Here is an 18,333-nt window from a genome sequence, read left to right on the forward strand (position 1 = left end):
GCCTAGGAGCCTATCCTAGCTGTCATTGGGCAAGAGGCGGGGTACATCCTGAACTGATCGCCAGTCAATCACACATGGAGACAGACAACATTTCACGCTCACATTCACACGTACGGGCAATTTAAGACTCACTAATGAACCTAACGAGCATGTCTGTGGACTGTGGGAGGAAGCCGGAGTATCCGGAGGGAACCCACGCTTGCCCGGGGAGAACTCCACACAGAAAGGCCCACTACGTCCAAGCTGGGACTCAAACAAGGAACCTTCTAGCTGTGAGGCGACAGCTCTAACCCCTGCGCCCCCGTGCAGCCCGTAACATGGAATTAATTGATTAACAGATGTTTAAAAAATCGACTTCTTCTGAAAATAGTCATTAGTTCTCCCATAAATGCCAATAGTATTTTTTAAAAACATCATCTAGATTTGGCTCTAACACATACCTAACTGTTAATCAGATGAATAATGTATAAATACGCATCAAACAGTAAATCAAGAATGAAATGATAACTTTCTCCAGTCCCAGTTTAATCTGTTTTACATGTTTGGAGCTCTTGAAACACACATTATTTCCTTTTTAATCCAGTCCACGTGCATGATGCACCAGACCTGTCGCAAGCAACATTACAACCTGTTCCAGTCTATAGTTGACGCAACCTGTCTGAAACGAGAGAGAGAATATTTCCCTTTTCAGATTGCACATTTTAATGAAAAGGTTGCCATGTGGAACCAAATAGTTTGCCCAGAAAGGAACCACTGTAGCATCAAAAGACGCTTCCTCACATCCCACTTCCTGTTCCTGTTGTATTGTGTGACAGCTACACAGTGATGGCAGGTCGTTAGTACGTCGTTCACGCCTCATTGTCTGGTGATGGGGCCTTTTGTTTGCGGTCGTCCAAGCGGAGGCGTGTTCTCAGGTACTTTCTTATCTTGAAAAGTAGGCAATGAGGCACATTCAAGAGCAAAAGTCTATTTCTTCACAATTTTAATAAGAAAGCACTTTTTTGTTGAAATTATTCCCCGTGCAGACATGTTGGTCAATGAAATGCCAGCGTGCAGCGGTGGAGGTCACTGCTGCCTTTCACCAAAGAGCCCGTAAGAGCAAATAATCTTTTTGTGGGGAATAATGTGGCGCTTGAAAAGTGCTCGACTCTGAATTTGAATTGAAAAGCCGCATTAACCCCGAGAGAGGAGCGGAAGATAGTCCGGGGACGGAGGGACGGAGAGGCTCCTCGCAGAGGGAAAAACACACATTTCTGTTTTACTGTTACTGTCAATGGAAACTCCTGAATCAGCTCAACACACACACACACACACACACACACACGCACACACGTCTCAGATTCAATTACAGCATTGTGAGATGAAGGAGAAATTCTTCAGCCTTCAGCACTTCCAATTAAACCACCGCTCTGAGTGTGTGCGTGCGTATGCATGAGTGTGTGTAGCTGTGCGAGTGGTGTGTGATTGCGCGTGCCAGTGTGTATGTTTAACAGGCGAGGTGTGTGTATATGGGTCTTGGCTTTGATGGCGTCGCGCTGCGCTGCAAGGGCCACTGAAGCGTGACGAGCGAGCGTTTATGTGTGTGTGTGTGTGTGTGTGTGTGTGTGTGTGTGTGTGAGCCGCTCTGATGTCACCTTGTATCATTTCAGGCTAATTTCACCTATTCTCAGAGCGGGAAAGAGAGAACAAGAGGCAGAGAGAGGGAACAAAAAGTAGAGGCGACACAGAGAAAGTGAATGATAAGGTACAACTTTATTAGTGTCCTTGAGGCGTCAGTGATGCGCACACAAAGAGATTAAATACAACAAACACAGCAGCAGGAGCGCAGAGTATAATACGCCACAATATAGAGCAATGTCAAGAGGGCATTATAGAGGAGCAGCGTGGTTTATAACACAGTATGTTGCGTGGAGTGAGTGAAACAGTCCTTCTTTTCCATTATTTTTGCATTAATTCCTCTCCTCCCATTCCGTCTCTTTTGCTTTCTTACAGCTTCTTCATAAAATTGAGCCAAAAACTAAACCATTGAAGTGATTCACTGCTTCGTAACGTCCCACAAAGCCACATAGGATTAGAAACCCGAGTCAATTATTAACCGGACTCGGACAGAATTGCGCTGATTTGGAGGGGGAAAGTATTACTGGTGGTTGGAATTGGATTTTAATGACTTAAATGTAATTATTGTCCTTGAAAGTTTTTCCATTCACAGAATGGAGCTTCCTTGTTCCTCTTCTCTTCTTTTTCAGTCTTCTTTATGTTGTGTTAGCACCAAACTGAATCGACATTGATCCTCATTAAACTTGTAATGAATGCAGGAAATGCAAAAGGCGACTGAAACAGAAGAAGAACTGTTACGCATGTATCCATGTTCATGGTGTAATAAAGTTAATCAAAAGGCCCTGAGTGATCGCCCCCAAAATTAATTTCCCCGTTTCCTTTTCCGCCGTTCTGTTTTCTCCTCCTCTCACCCACTCCGTTTCTTTGTACTCCTCCCTCCTGTTTCACCCTCTTTCACTCATCCTGTCTTATCTGCTCTCCGCCGATACTATCTGTGCCCGCAGACTGAAACGGAGCTCTGCAGATAAATACTCGACGTAGTCAGACAGAGCGGGAGTATGTTCTGTACGTGCACAGAGAGAATGTGTATTGTTTGTGTGAAGTAGCGGCTCTGCTCCAGAGTCCTTTAGATTCCTGAGCAGATTTATTCTGTTTGGGCTCCGCTTGAGATCAGGGTCAAGATGTGAGGATGTTCTCAACCGACCTGTGGTAATCTGATTGGCTCAAATATATATAACACTGTAAAACTTCATACAGGACTTTATAGAACCTGAATGGATTTCAAGGTAATTCAACATGCATCTATCATGAAGTCTTTTGACTTGAATGACTGTAGATGCAGCATTACAGACCAGCTCCAGTCATGTTTTAAGACGTATAAAATGCTCTGCTTGAAATGATAAATTGTGTCTGTGAGTAGCGACTTACTAAACTTAGCTAGCTTGAAATGTAGTAATTTTTAGCAGTATTAACGTTAACATTAGTGGAAGTGGTTGCCATAGGTTACACATAATGATAGGCATAGCATCGCCCCGTCCATTAATGGGATTGGCTCCTTAGGTTTGTGACGTCTCAAACCTGCCAATCTGAAAACGTGTTGTTCAGCCTGTCCTTGGTACACTGCAGTTTAAAAGCAGACAGGCCCAGCCATGGAGATGACTGCTCATGTTGTCCCTGATATGTCTTGTAGCACATGAAGAACACCACATGGAGATGTTAACAAGGTTAAACACTGGATTTTCACCGGAGGGGGTCTTTAAATAGACATCCCAGCATGCATTGCGTGGTAGTTAAGACTTGATACATTGGCTGTTGGTTCGACTCCGACTTGCAGCCCTGTGGTGCATGTCCCTACTCTCTCTTCCCTGTATTTCCTGTCTATCTTCAAGGTCCTATCAAAGAAAGACACATAGGCCGAAAAAAGAAAAGAGACTTGACTGACACAGCTCATGTATGATGGAGACTGTGCAGGTATTTTATTGTACTAACAAAGGTTATGGTCGAATACAGAGCTGTTTTCATTTGACCTTCATTTCACTTCACATCTGAAGTTTATGTACTTGTATTTCGAGTAGTCAAAAGTTGAAACTTCTTTTGCGACCTAAGTTCTGCACAGGAACTTAAATTGGTTTATGTCAACGGACTGAAAGAAAGTGGAATAAAAAAAAAAAGAGTCCTTGAATGTGCAGACTCTCCGGTGTCATAAAAGTTATGCTGACATGATCTCGAGTCATTGAACTTGCATATCTTTAATATCTCACATTATGTTCCTACATATCTGGCATGCAGAGCTCCGTGACCTTATGTCTTTTGAGAGAGGATGCATGCCTGAAAGTATTCATCTTCTCCTTCCAGCATACACAGAATTACACCATCCTGGATTGTTAGATGAGTCAGTTTCTCAAAGCCACCGCTCTTTGTCTGTAATTCAATCAATAATACAGCACATTTTTGTCCTAAAATATGAGTTTGTTTTGTGTAAGGCAAATTTAACCCTCCTGCAGCTGCTTCACAGAGAATATTTCATGTTTTATTTCTATGCATCATGCTTTAGCTCTCTGAGTGCTTTTCTTATTCATGCTGTGGGAAATATTTAAATTCCTCACTTTGGTCTAAACTATTTGCTCTTTGACTGTAAGTGTTGAAGTATTTTAGTAAGTACTACTCCGGAGTGGTAGCTTGCACCTTGATTTGGCACAAAGAGACAATGTACAGCTTTCAGCAGAACCAACTCCACCAATCTCTTTATCATTTTGTAATAACTCGCAAACTTTATTGTCTCTTTTCAACTTCACAATTTGATTCAAACTCACGAGAGCTGCGTTTCAGCCAAGCACTTATCCCCATCGGCCACACAACTTGCATATCTCACAACTTCCCGTTAGGTATTAATCAACTACGTCAGCATCCAGGGGTCGTTCTGAGGTCATAGAGCTGCGCAGCCGAAGTACCTGTGCATGCTCAGTCTTTGTTTTTCTTCTTCTGTGGGGAATTTTTAAAACGGCTTCTTTTAAAATCTCTCTGAACCTTCTTGTTAATCACTTTCATCCTCCTTAAACCCTGGGGTTAAAGTGATAATCTGGAAGATTTTCATTGAAATAAATGTCTGTTAAGTCTCTATCTGTCGCTGAATGAGGTAACACAATGGTGACTGAGCCTATGGCCCGCTGATGAAAGCCTTTGCATTCACAGTATTACAGACTGGCTGTCTGTGGTGACTTTCACAGAAAAAATCACAAGCGGCGCCCAGTTAGTGACGCGTTTTCCATCACCCAGCAGTGGTTGGTCTGCCAGAGAGAGTAGGCGGAGCTAAGCGGCTGCTTTTCCGCTCTCTGCAAGTGTTGCTAGTAAACAGTAATCTACTATGGCTGAACAAACAAAGAAAAGATCGATGACTACAGATACAACTTCAACAATAAGTGAAAATCAAAAGAAAAAGAAACAAACTCGACGCTCAGATGAAGCAAACAGTCTGAAAAGGAAAGCGACCGTCAGCCAGGAAAATCAAGAGTTACAACCGGAGCCAACCGTGGACGTCACACATGCAGCACTGTCTGGATATCTGGGAAGTGTGCTCCCGCAATTACAGTTTATTGCCATAGGTGCCGCCAAAGAGAACGAAACTGAGATCTTCGAGTTTACAACTTTAACAACTTATCAAAATTATTAAACAAATAGTTTTCTGACACGTTGATGTCGCAACTGTATTTTAGCCAGTTGAAAAATGGTTGAAATGAGGTCTTAAACCTGATTTTTTTCATTCATTTTTCAACTTAATTCATCGTTGAAATCCCGGGTGGTGCTCGCTGGGTGCACTTAATTCTGTCTATCTCCTTGGAGGAAGACAGGACTTTTATAGCTATATGTAATATATTATGCATTGGCATTTAAGATCCTAGACATTATAAAGTTGGTTATTTCTATTGAATGCACGCCACCAAGGCCGCACTACACAGCTGAATTTACTCCTGCCTGAGACGGCTGAGGAAAAACGTTTTGCACAAGGGCACGAGTATTGACTTAGCATTCTTACATCCAATAATCAGACATCTCTTAGTTATAATGAAGTTTCTTTGTCATAATAGATTTTTACTAATTGTCTAGAGAAACAAAAAAAAGCAGCGCAGCCCTTCATTTGATTTAAACGTGTCCCAGGGACTTCTATCTTACCGACTATAGCTGTTAGATCAGATTTAATACTGCCTATTCTGCAGATCAGTGAGATCACATTGGAGAACAGGGAAGCTAATCACACCAGCCATTGTTATACATTCTTGCCGTGTTGCCAGCTAATAATCTTGATCTAAGCTAATAAGTGAAAAATGAACGTGGTCCTGTGTTTGGTTCCCGCCGACCCCCTGAGGGCTGTCTGCACCCATGTTTCTGAACAGTTTCAGTCAAAGCACTTTCTGCTGCACTCACCTCCTGAAGGTGGAGGTCAGTGCAAATCACCACAAAATGATTCTGAGTGACTGTGGCAGATGTTGTGTCTGATGCCATTCAACAATCTTTTAGAAGAGACTGCGCCCGTCCTGTGTCACTGTGTGTGTGTGTGTGTGTGTGTGCTCCTCTCTCTGCCCTTGAGCCTTTATCAAGTCCTTCTAATTATTTTATTATGCAAATGAGTCGCCATTATTTCATTAGCGAGGCAGCCAATCACAGAAGCTGATTAGGAAGTGATTAGCATGCAGTCGGTTTCTCTGCTGCTCTCTGTGTCCTTGTGAATGGAGGGGATGGGGGGGGCAATAATGACCCATCTGGACACACACTCGTGCATATAGTTGGAAAATTATTGTAAGAATTTGTTAAGGATACAATATGAAACAGTTAACACGTACAAATACACACTGTTTGTGTTTGAAGTGGTTATAACTGTTATTTATTTTAGTGGCAGAGGATCACATGACTGTGAGAGGGGTTTGTTCTGGTGACAGACCCACAGGTGATTATGATTCAGCTCAGCAGTCCCTCAGCTTTACAGTGCGTTCTAGTGTTTATGTATGCATGTAGTTTTACTGTCACTCATCTGACAGGCGTTCATAGACAAATACACCTGTCCTCGGTCGGTTGTGCACCACTTTTGCACAGGTATGGCTCTGTAAAAGTCCCAGAAGTCTTTATGAAATAACCATATTAAAGACTATAAGACAATTTTAATGTGCACCACCATCGACTCAGCTGGGATGCTCTGCTACGAATGCTGCAAACAGTGCTGAGATCATTGTTAACAAAAAAGTGGAAGCATTGCTTCATGGCCTTTATGGTATATTGGCACTTATACTATAATTCTGATATATCTCCGATAGGTCCATATCAAGCCAATATCGATTGGCCAATAAATTGGTCGGGTTCTACTGAAAACACCGCTGCATGTCTACTGCACAGCACCAAACAACTGACAAGCTAGTTCAGTGTTGCCGACTGTTTTCCAATGAAAGTAGATAGTAGTAGCTCCAAAAGTCGCTAGAAGTCGCCAGATGACATCATATGCTAATTTTCATATTGGTGACGTCATCACATATTCATTTGCATAACGCTTAGTGGTTGTGAGCGCAGCAACTCGGAGCTGTTGGCAGATGAGGCGTGAACTGCGATAACTCTGAGCCGCATACGTGGTAATGCATATATTTGACTGGTCTGTAGGCCATAAATAACTAAAAATACCAGACACAGAGTTTACCAAATGTAAGATAGAAGTCATACACTGATGGAAAGATGGATAGATGTGAACTTTGAACATCAAGACATGGATTTTTTTGCAGCAGAGGTAAAATAATACTTCAAGGTCTGCTCTTGTCATTATTGGCAACAGGGATTAACTGTCAGTTGGTTGTGTCTGTTGGTGTGTGTGTGTGTGTGTGTGTGCGTGTGTGTGTGTGTGTGTGTGTGTGTGTGTGTTGGTACAAGTTGGCAGGACATTGAGGAAAGGGAGAAGTGTTAACTGAGAACGTGGGCGAGCGAGCGTGAGGTTTGTGTGTGTGTGCACAGTTTCACACATATTTGGTTTCTGCAGACCCCCTTTTCAGCAGAGACCCACACATACACACAAACACACACACACAGCTACTTTGTTTAGTATGTTAGCAGCTGAAAGCGGTGAGAGTGTCTATCAGAGGTGTGCAGGCGAGGAGAGAGAAACGCTCTGTGATTGACAAATGTTCTTTTAAACCAGTCAGTAAAGCGGAATTTAAAACAAGGACATGTTTTTTTTTCTGCACTGCTAAGCCAAGGCAAAATACCTCCTCTACAGCGGCACTGTATCAGAGCTGTGTGGAACTTTATGTGTGTGCGCGTGTGTGTGTGCACAGTTAAAAGCCCACAGCACATATTTTAGAAAACGGTGGGTTTAAATCCAATTTTGCTCTACACTGTATACTGCTTTCAGAGGCAGGAATTCCAGAAGAAAGGCTTTGAAACTAAATAGAGCGCCTGTGTGTACTTTGTAGTTTCAGTGAGGTTAAACAAGGCCAAACAAACGCTATAGCAGGTAAACCAAGGCTAAGTGCTTCTGCACCGTCAGAACAACGGCCAAGCAGTTTATCACTTACAGGAGACACAGGATTTCTTTGGTTTCACCAAACTTATAAGTTTATGAGGAAAGTACTTCAAATGCTTCCCATCCATTAAGGAGCGTCTTCGCTGTAAGCTGCAGGGCTTTTTAGGTAGCGCATTGGCAATGAAACCCAAAAGTGTGTACAGATGTATGACAGCTTCCTGCCCAGGTACATCACTGATGCAAACTCAGAAAATACCATTTTAATTAAACAATCATAGCTTGCATTTTAACATAGTCCCTCCTTGTTAATTAAACTTAGGTATCATCTTCATTGAGTGATACAGCCTCGTGGGAGTCATACAGAATCAAAGAGTTTAATTTGAAGGCTTTAAAGAACCTTGTAGCGACACTGTGCATGTGGTCACCTTTCAAAACCCTCCTGGATTAGTTATGTAGATGATGATGACAGCTATTGCTCGCACTATGATACCATTGTTTGACAATAGCCATTGCCTGATCGCCTGAGGCCATAAACTGTTCCCTTTCAGTCAATTCACTGAGTACAACACATACACTGACATCCCATATTATATGTGTTGTACCTGGTTCCTCTCCTTCAGGGAACAGAAGTTATAGTCATAACATTTCGTTACTCTTCGGCCTTCCAACATCGTAAGTAGGCAGTTTAATTAAGTAAGTTTAATTCCCATACTGCAATCCTTTGCCAATGCACCGCTACACTTTCAGCAACATCCTGATTCTTTGTGCTAGCATTAACGTCGGGCGATGCTCAGGCTTTTGAGCGGCACCGGTAACAAAACAGCTTGAGCCGGTGCAACAGACACACTTGCACAACAATTAGACTTTGCATTTACTTTGTCTGGTGCTAATTTAATTGTCTTTTGGCTTTTATTAGTCAAATCTTCTTTTCTAGCCATTGATTAGCATTGTGCTAGCGCTACAGCTGCCTCACACAATCTCTGACAGGAACCTTAACTCTGCTGTCCAAAATAAAACAGCAGATGTAATGTTTATAATGTTTGTTACCAAGGACACAAGTTTTCTATGTTAATACATAGCTTTAAAAATATACTTTCAGACTGTATCCTCATGTATTGAACCGTCACAATCAGGGGAGGCTTTGTTAACTTGCTTCTCCGTACTGTTTTTACATTTACATTATCTCTTCTCTACAAACAGTGAGGAGCTTTGTTACTGTTGTAGGAAAGTGGAAAACACACCATCCGGTCAATGACAGAAGATATTATTCTTTTTACCATTCCAGCTGCAAATCATGCTCAAGGTTACCCTTCATGCACAACAGAAACATACCTACACTTGGTCGTCCTTGCTTATCACAACTCCAAAACAACAGACAACCAAATTTGACTTTCCAAACTGATCTTCTGTTTTTTCGACACAACATTCATTACATTTTCATATATGGTAATTAGCTTTGAGTGTTTCAGTCTATAGTAGTTTGTTTCCTATTGTTTTGAATGTACCTGTGCACTGGTTTGCAGGTGCAGTATATTTCCATACACATGCAAAGTGAGTTTGGTTTTTTTGGAGCGCAAAAGGTAAAGACACACTTCTCCACCAGCAACAGCTACTGCAGTTGTGAATTAACAATACATTGACAAGGTTTCTCTCAAATATAAACTTTCCTATAAAAAATCCCCAAGACAGAAAAGAAGTGAAGTTAACAGATGTGCATAAAATATACTTCCAAGGATAAACCCCAGCGTTTTCCTTTAAAGGAAGGTGTCTAACCTTAACATTTAACATAATAAACGTACCTGTAACATGTCAACACACCTTACAGAACATATGGGATATGCTTGCTGGAATTCTTACCCGCAACCTTCAAAATAAAAGTCTGGGCTTCAATTTATATAAACGTCTTTGTCACATGTACAACGCCCTGTTCATAATGTATCTTAACAACATCATACTATTACATAAACATACTTAACACCCCATGATTTGCTCCTTTAACCCATGCAGAGAGAGCTACCTGACGGCAAGATGTAAACTGACACACACACTGTGGGAGACAGGAAGTCATGGAGCTTCACAAACACACAAACAGCAGCGTTTGTCAGACCAGAGTAGATTTAGCTCCAGTAAATCCAAGTTGATTTCATGAGAGAACAGTTTGGAGCAGAAACATGCGTGTTGTTTGGCTCGACGTCGTGCCCTCTACATGTCCCAGTGTTTTTTCACATTATGACTGGAGGTAACTCGCTGTGACAAACACTTAATTGAATTGAATGGGGAGTGAGCCGAAATGCACAAAGAGAGGTTGGTTTAAACAACGACCCCGAGAGGAATGTGAGTCACAGGCAGCCGTACAGCCGGCAGCCGAAGACAGTCGCTTAGTTTGATGTTAACTTGTTTCTCCTCCGGCGCTGGCTGTCACCTCTTGGTATCCCTCTGTAGCGGGGGCTCGGATCAGTGGGGTATCTGAGGGCCTGTCGTTCTGCTCTCCATCACAGCCGCCGTGGCTCGCTCGAGGACACAGGTAGCAAAGCTGTAGCGCTAACTGAGTGCTGGGAGATTTATGCTGCTGCCAGTGCTGGTTGCTGATGGAGCTTCACGGTGGCTTGCTCTCCTAAACCGTCTTTTTTTAGCGGTTTTATAGTGGTTGTGGATACAGTGGAAACATGCCGTCATGTGTATCTGGGCATTAAAGTTTGACTTTGAGCCCAAAATAACTTGAAATTCCACAACAAAGAATGTTTGATTTGTCTTTATTATTTAGCAACATCAAATACTTTTATAATGACTAAGACTATCTAACTTACAAATGTAGTCATTAAATAGTGCCCTTACAAATAATATGCAAGTTCCTATTTCCTTCTGTGTTGAGATTTAACTGGGCTTTGGCCTGCAAGATTTTATCCATCCAAGCATTTGTGTTTAAAGGGCCAGTTTGCTGATTTTCAACCTCAGTCCTATCATGCTATTATAGGGAGCTAATGCCATCATGGTAGGAAAAAATGCAATTTCACTCTGTGCCTTTGGAGGACACTATCCGCTTCTTCAATGGGCCCTGGAAAAGGGGCGCAATGCACACTGGGTGTTGTAGGAATGTAGAATGGGCGAAACCACGAGCTGTTTGTACAACTTTCTCCACAGCTATGGCGCCAATTTCAAATATTCTTGCTTCTATCGATTACAGAGAACACCAGCTTTGACTGACAGCGGCTTTTTCCAGGGGCAAACTGCTCCTTTAAGTTACAATTGCAACAATTAGCTGATTAATAATTGGTCGAGCCCAAAAATATTAACCGCCAACTATTTATATTATCAACATATTGTTTCTGTCATTTTTCAAGCATAAATGTCAAAGTTTTGCTGCTTCCACTTAAATGAAAGACTTTGAAGAGTCTTACATGACAGAATCTTTGAAGACGCTTTACACTCTGGGAATAGTAATGAGCATTTTGGGGCATTTTATTGGCTAAGCTGTTAAAATAGTAATATTTATAAGGAAATAATCAGAAATTGAAGCCTGAGTTTAAAAAAAGCACAATGTTCCAGTTGGTTAGTAGGGGTGGGAATCGCAGGTGATACGATACGCCATACGTGGCCCACGATAACGATAATACAGAGGTTCAGCGATAAGATACAAGATACAGCGATTCTGCCATAATTGATATATTGCAAGACAATCATATAATACATCACAATATCCGATTAAGTGAAGAATACCCCTCAAAAGCTCAGGTGCAGAATTAATTTACTGCAATTTGGTGTCAGTTTCACAGAATTTGACAAAATATTGATATTTGTCACCAGCTTATCGATTATATATTGCTGTATCGATATTTTGTCCCAACCCTATTAGTATGACTTTGTGTTTATTTATTTTACCTTTGAACCGTATCTCTTGTCTATTTGTGCTCTGTGTGTCTGTAAATTATTATTTGATCCATGTCACTCGCTCCTTCTTGAGCCAATGTCAAGCCGGGCATGGCGTACACATCTCTGTGACCACTAACAACCGCTGACTTGAATCAGATGGCACTGTGGCTTTTCTTAGCCGCATCTCTCCTGGCCATTTTATGAACACAAGCTGTGCAGCACTCGCAGGTCAATGAATCAGATAGCTAGCAGTAGCCAGCATGCTATTTCTATCAGCGATATTGCCAGTACAAGCCACATATCATTGCAAGTTGATTATCTCCGCTTGCCGTTAGGGACAAGCGGCGTCTCTCTGTATTAGAGCGACTTCCTGCCAGAGGTGGCCAGCTCACACATGGTGGTCCCGGGGCCGTGGTGATGGGCTCAGATGATCAGCTGAAGGCCCTGATGTTTGAGTCAGAGGTGATCCTGACTGGCCCTGAGTGATGTCTGTTGGCGCTCGGGCTCCTGGTGGTTTGTTAATGAGCTGAGACACGGTCACGCACGGAAAAACTACATGCAGGGAGGAATCTGAACTTTTACTAGATAACACCAGAGAGGAGTTCATGTTGTGCCTTAATAATTTTATGTAGTTAACTCAGTCAATAATCACTGATTTTATGAGTTGGACTAAATGTGTGTTTCTCTTTGCAGGGAGCTGTACGTTCGATGAGGGCTTCTCCCAGTGTGACTACCAGCAAGATCCCTACGATGACTTTGACTGGGCGCACATCAACACGCAGGAAGTGCCGTACGTCTCGCCAGACCTGCCACAAGGTGAGATTCTTTCTCCTGTCTTCCATCCACTTCTAACACCTCACAGTCTAAAAAAAATAACATCGCAATACTCAGGTTTTTACTCACTAGAAAGTATATCTACAGGTATGTGAATTATGTCTACTTTATAGCCAAAATACTACAGCCAGTGTTAACAGGGGACAATCTTAAGTTTCATAAACACACCACATTTGAACAACTATATCTGCTAATATCACAAGGTCTGCCACAGTGCGATTTAGTGTTCGGCTATGTTCGATATGAGAAGTTATTATAGACCAAGAAACCGACCGTCCAGCTATCTGACGGTAAATACATCCTAGGTGTGGAGAGGCAGTCAACAGGCATCCGAGGCACTCTGATGTTAAATACAAATCCTTTATTTAATCTTGGGTAAGTCAAGTCAACGTGTTTTGAGTCGTCGTCTTTACACCCCTGATACTTAACTAGGATGATTTTTAGGTTTATTTTAAATATGATACGCTTATAAAAAGCAGTATCATATTAAAGACTAAAGCAATGGTTCCCAACCTTCTTGGCTAGTGACCCCATATGAAAAAGTAGTCTCTAGTTTGGGCCCTTTGTCAACATTTTCTGCTGTGACTGTGTTGACAGCAGGTCCACAAAAGAGACATATAAAGGAAAGTGTTTGCGGTTCAGAGGGGAATTAAGTTTGTTTTCAGCGATGACGGCCATTTTTTCTGCCAAACAAGGACTTTAATTTAACTTAAATACGTCTGTACTTTTACTCAAGAAGGAGTTTGTAAAGAAACGTCCGTTAATGGAGTATTTTTAAGTTTTTTACTGGTACTTTTACTGAAGTAAAAAGGATCTGAGTACTTCTGCCAATTCCTCCTCTCCTCCTCTCCTCTCTTTTCCTCTCCTCTCCTCTTTAATCAGTTGTTTTTTTCTCTTCGATGATGATGAAGGGGAAATTAAATCTTTCTGCCTGCGGGCTGAGGGTCTAATTAACAGAATATGAGGTCATTAATCAACGGCAGGGAACAGGGAAGGTTGCATACTCCACAATGTTAAAAGCAAAATGTTATAACAATTACCAGCTATGCAGTGTTGAGATAGTCGCTGGCCACAGAGCAGGAATGTGTGTGAACTGTGGTGTCGACCACATGTGAAGAAACCATGTTGAAATGTAACAACCACAAAGATGGCTGTTTGTTCGTTTCTTTCATCTCCCCTCTTTTTCCTTTTCTTTCTTTCTTCCCTTTAATTTCCATTCCTCGACTCTTCTACCTTCTCCTCTTCTTTCCTTTTCTCTTATATTTTCTTCTCCTCTAGTCTTCTTTCTTATCATCTCCTCTTATCTCCTCTCTTTTCCTTTCCTATCTTCTTTGCTTCTCTCCTTCCTTCTTGTGTCCTCTTGACTCCTCTCCTCTCTTTTCCCATCCTCATGTCTTGTATGCTTCCCTTACCTCATGTCTCCTTCCTTTCCTCCCCTTTTCTGTCTTTTCCTCCACTCTTGTCTCCTTTTCTCCTGTTGCCTCTCATCTTCCGTCCTATATTTTCCTTTCTTTTCCTATCCTCTTGTCTCTTGTCCTTTCTAATTCCCTCTTGTCATCTTTTCTTTCTTTGTCTTCTCTTCTTACTTTTGCTGTTCTAATTTCATCCTCTCTCCTCCCCTGGTATTTCCTATCCTCTTGTCTCCTCTCCTTTCTCTTACTCTAGTTTCCTTTTGTAGCCTTTTTGTTTGATCTCCTCTTATCTTCTCTCCTCTCCTTTTCCTCTTCCACCCTTTCATCTCCTTTCCTGTCGTTTCTTCCCCTTTTTTCCTTTCCTATGCCCTTGTCTCCTCTCCTCTCCTCCTGTGTTGTGGAAGATTGTGACTTTGCTGCCATGATGATGCAATGCCATTATTTATCTCCCATGCTTATCATCATGACAACCCAGCCTGGCTGACATTTAGAGAAAGGTTCGGTTCAACACCAGCTCTTTACGCCTTTCACACACACACACACACACACACACACACACACACACACACACGGACACACACACTTCCTCCCAAAATGTGTGTGTGTGCCTGCCACAAGTCGTCCCGAATATATTTAAGCTATGACACAAGGGTGGGGTGCCTTGCCCGATGGTCCAGAGCCAAAGTCTAACATTTAGTGTTTATTAATACCAAGTGGTGTCACGATGCAGAGAGGACAGGGCTGGCAGTTAGAGGAGGTTAAATTATGTTGCCCAAGTGTGCAGAGGTAATGCCTGGAATTAGCATAGCATTAGCGCCTGTTGAAGCTAGTGGAAAGAGCAGGGGTGCAGGGGATGGCAGGGCAGGTTAATGGTTTGGTGATGGCTGGAGGGAGGGTTCAGAGCGTTGCCTGAAGGTAGGGGGCGCAGGGAGGGACATTTGATGTGTTAATATTGCCAGCAGGGTGCAGGACAATGCTAATGTGGCTGCTGGGGCGGATTACAGATACAACACTTGGCTAGGGCGGAGGAGGTAGTTGTAGGGAATGGGTGTGGGTGTGGGGTTAAGCAAAATGCCTTGCCCAGGGACACATTGGTGTTGTCTGTTATTAGAATTGTTTTCTCAGGAAATCCTAGCCAGCAGTAATTTAAAGGTACGCCGGTTTGGCTAGCTGCAGTCGCCCTGAGGACATGGCATGATTTAAAGCACAGGCACTAAGGCTTTTTTTACTTTTAACCCCTGAAAACAAAGGGATACCCCGCCTCTTTGTTCAGCGGGAGTTGTTAGGAGTATTTGGCTTCTCGGTGACCTTTGGGACTGAGTTTATTTAGCTGATTAGTAGTTCACAGGGTAATAAATGGCCAAAGGTACACGCAGAAAGAAAAGGGAGTCATCTGAGGGATTCACGCAGAATCGCTTTAGAGTCATTGGATCGCTCAGCCAACAATTATACTTTTGTTCCTTATAGCCCACATTGATTTTTCACAGTTGCTAATCATCATTTGGTGCTTAAGGCGCTATTGAGTGGGGAGGGATGCTTTGGCAGTTTTCGTAATAGAGATAAAACAATTCTATGTAATCTCTCCGGGGGTTGATGTTGGCACCAGCGAACATGGCAGAGACTGGATGCTCCGCTGGCAACGCTCGATGTGCCAGTTGAACATTCATGGACTGGGGCTCTGTGGCTCAGTGGACTAAAGCAGATACTCTTGACTCATAATGTTGTCAGCCAGTACCACTCTAAACCTATTTGGCATGCCATTCTCTCGCTCGCTCTCTCTCCGCTCTTGTTTTCCACAGTGTACTGTCTAATAACGGAGGAGAATAAAGGATTGAAACTGCAGTAGGGCTGCTCCCTTGTCCCCTGTATGTTTTAATAATGACTGAATAATGGTGGATACTGCAACACAAACTATGCAGCCTTACAGAACCATTAAATCAAACATCTCTGACACAGTCTCTGCAAGACTTGAACATCAGAGGTCACAAAAGTAGCATGCATATTCAGTTACATTAAACTGCATTGAATTTTATACCATACGTCCCAAATAATTCACTTTATTTAACCAGGAAGTCAAAAAGAGGCTGAAAGTCTAATTTATTCTTATTTTTTAGTTGCTTTTCAAGATTTTCAGAGCGGACTTCGAGCAAAATCCCCAAATATTTTTATGCTGAAACTTTTTTTATTGAATCCCAATTTCGAGTGTTGAGATCTGCATTACCTGTGCATTGGGAACAAGCTCCAGGTCTCAAGTCGTAAGTTAAAATTAACAGGGAATTCTGGTCCTAATATATTTATAGTTACTATTCTTATTGTGCTTGTACTACTATCTACTTTCTATTGAGGTTTTATATGCTACATTTATACACAGATGTTTAAAATGTACACAACTATAGTTTTAGTGATTTGGCTGACACTTCAATTTCCCTGTGTGGTGTCCATATAGGTTATGTAAGGTTATTACACGGCTGTGTTAAATACTTGATTCTGATTGGTTAATTATGGCATTCCGAGGTCTGTTATTTCTTGATAGCAGACCGTTGCCATGACGAACAGACCATCGCTAGGGATGCGACTCTAATCACAGAATCTGTTTGACTAACTGTAATCATATCAATCCGCCGGAAGAAGTCCGTCGTCGGTCTGTTTACAGAGAGAGAAAAAGAAAAGAGACAAAACAGCGGAGAAAGCAATAAAGGTTAAACGATGCAAAAACTGAAGGCTACGACAGAGAGAGAGCTACAAAACTGAAGACGGCACGTGAAGTAAACATTCAGCGGAACACAGGGCAGGATACGGCGGTGTTTAAAGACAGTGAATGGAAAAGAAAACGTCAACAGACTCAGCAGGATAAAGAGAAGTGATTGGTTAGCAAATCTGGGAGGCCAGAATATGAAACACGCAAGCTGAAAATGATCTGTCAATTAGTTCCATAATCTGCAAGTATAACTGAAGTGCAGCAGGTACAGCACACGCTCTGGTCTCTTTGTGGTAGAGTGGCTGCTGTGGAACAAACTGCGCAAAGTAAAATCCAAAAGGTTGTCAGCTATTTTGTGCCCCAGATAACGTGTTTGGTACCATAAAACGCTGAAACTCATCCATGTCCTGTTTTCCCAACAGCAGTCTGTCTCTGTTTTGCTGAAGGAAACTGTCCTCTGTCTACCGCCACGCGGCTGCTGCTGCTGCTGCTGCTGCTGTTGTTGTTATGTGACATATCTGGGTCTTAAGGCTGTCACAGGGGGGTATTTTTAGTCTCATCGTTATATTGTGTCATCATTCTATTAGCGGCCATTTTAGACGTTGGCAGTTCAAAGACGTCAGCCATTTTAGAAAACTGGCAGACTTCAGGTGTCAGATGTTCTTGGCATTAGACGGCCTGCTTTATTAGCATGGGTTGTGTATCAGCTTCATGTACTGTCAGTCTTTATATACGCATATTTTCACTGCTAATTTAGTCTGCGATCGGGGGTTGTTGTGTTGTCTCTCTCTCTGGGCTTATATTCCAATATCTGAATTATTTATGAATTATTTATTGAATAGTATTTCAGTCACCACGCATAAAATGTTGGCGTTTTCTGACAGTTCTATTTACCACATATTATTCAGTTATTTTTACCTCCACCCAGATCATTTCCTGTCATGATTTTGCAGCAGGCAGTGCTGTGATTAGCTGACGTGCTAAAGGTTATATTTTTGCCCTGGTGTTTGTTTTGTGACATATCTGGGTCTCTGACTGATAGGAATATTTTCAGCTGGCACACCATCTTGGCAGCCATCTTTAAGGCACTTTTCTCCCGTCACGTTGGCATCTTATTGCCAAAAATGCAGGACTAGGAGTGACATGTGTGTGTTAAATTCTGATGGATTTAGATTATAGATTAGGTGGTAGAGAGGGGTTCTGGCCTGCTCTTGTTTCTGGTCCAATGTCCTGATTGGACGTCCTCATTTTCTGTCTTATTGGTGACATTCAGAACCAGGAAGTCGGATTATTCTAATACTGATATGGCTGAAGTGTGTGTTTGTGTGTGTTTAGAGGAGATGGTGGGTTATGATGGAGAGAGGACCAATCCAGTAACGAGGATGCAGAGTTTAGTTTGCTGTTGTGTGCGTCGTTGCACACTCATGTTTGCGTGTAAACTAAGCCTGTTAGGTTCTGCTGCATTG

At 42.2% G+C, this 18,333-nt stretch overlaps 1 protein-coding gene across 1 annotated transcript in view; it reads left to right on the plus strand.

Annotated features, from left to right (window-relative positions):
* ptprk (protein tyrosine phosphatase receptor type K) overlaps positions 1–18,333 on the plus strand; it is a 135,739-nt gene that overhangs the window by 43,055 nt on the left and 74,351 nt on the right. Inside the window, exon 3 of the mRNA XM_069657296.1 lies at positions 12,617–12,739. Within this exon, the coding sequence (XP_069513397.1) occupies positions 12,617–12,739 (123 nt within the window). The remainder of the gene's footprint in view (positions 1–12,616; positions 12,740–18,333) is intronic.

This window comes from Semicossyphus pulcher, unplaced genomic scaffold (genome assembly GCF_022749685.1).
Source record: "Semicossyphus pulcher isolate SPU_LCO1_2020_fin unplaced genomic scaffold, fSemPul1.0.p SCAF_11, whole genome shotgun sequence".
NCBI classification, from domain to species: domain Eukaryota; kingdom Metazoa; phylum Chordata; class Actinopteri; order Labriformes; family Labridae; genus Semicossyphus; species Semicossyphus pulcher.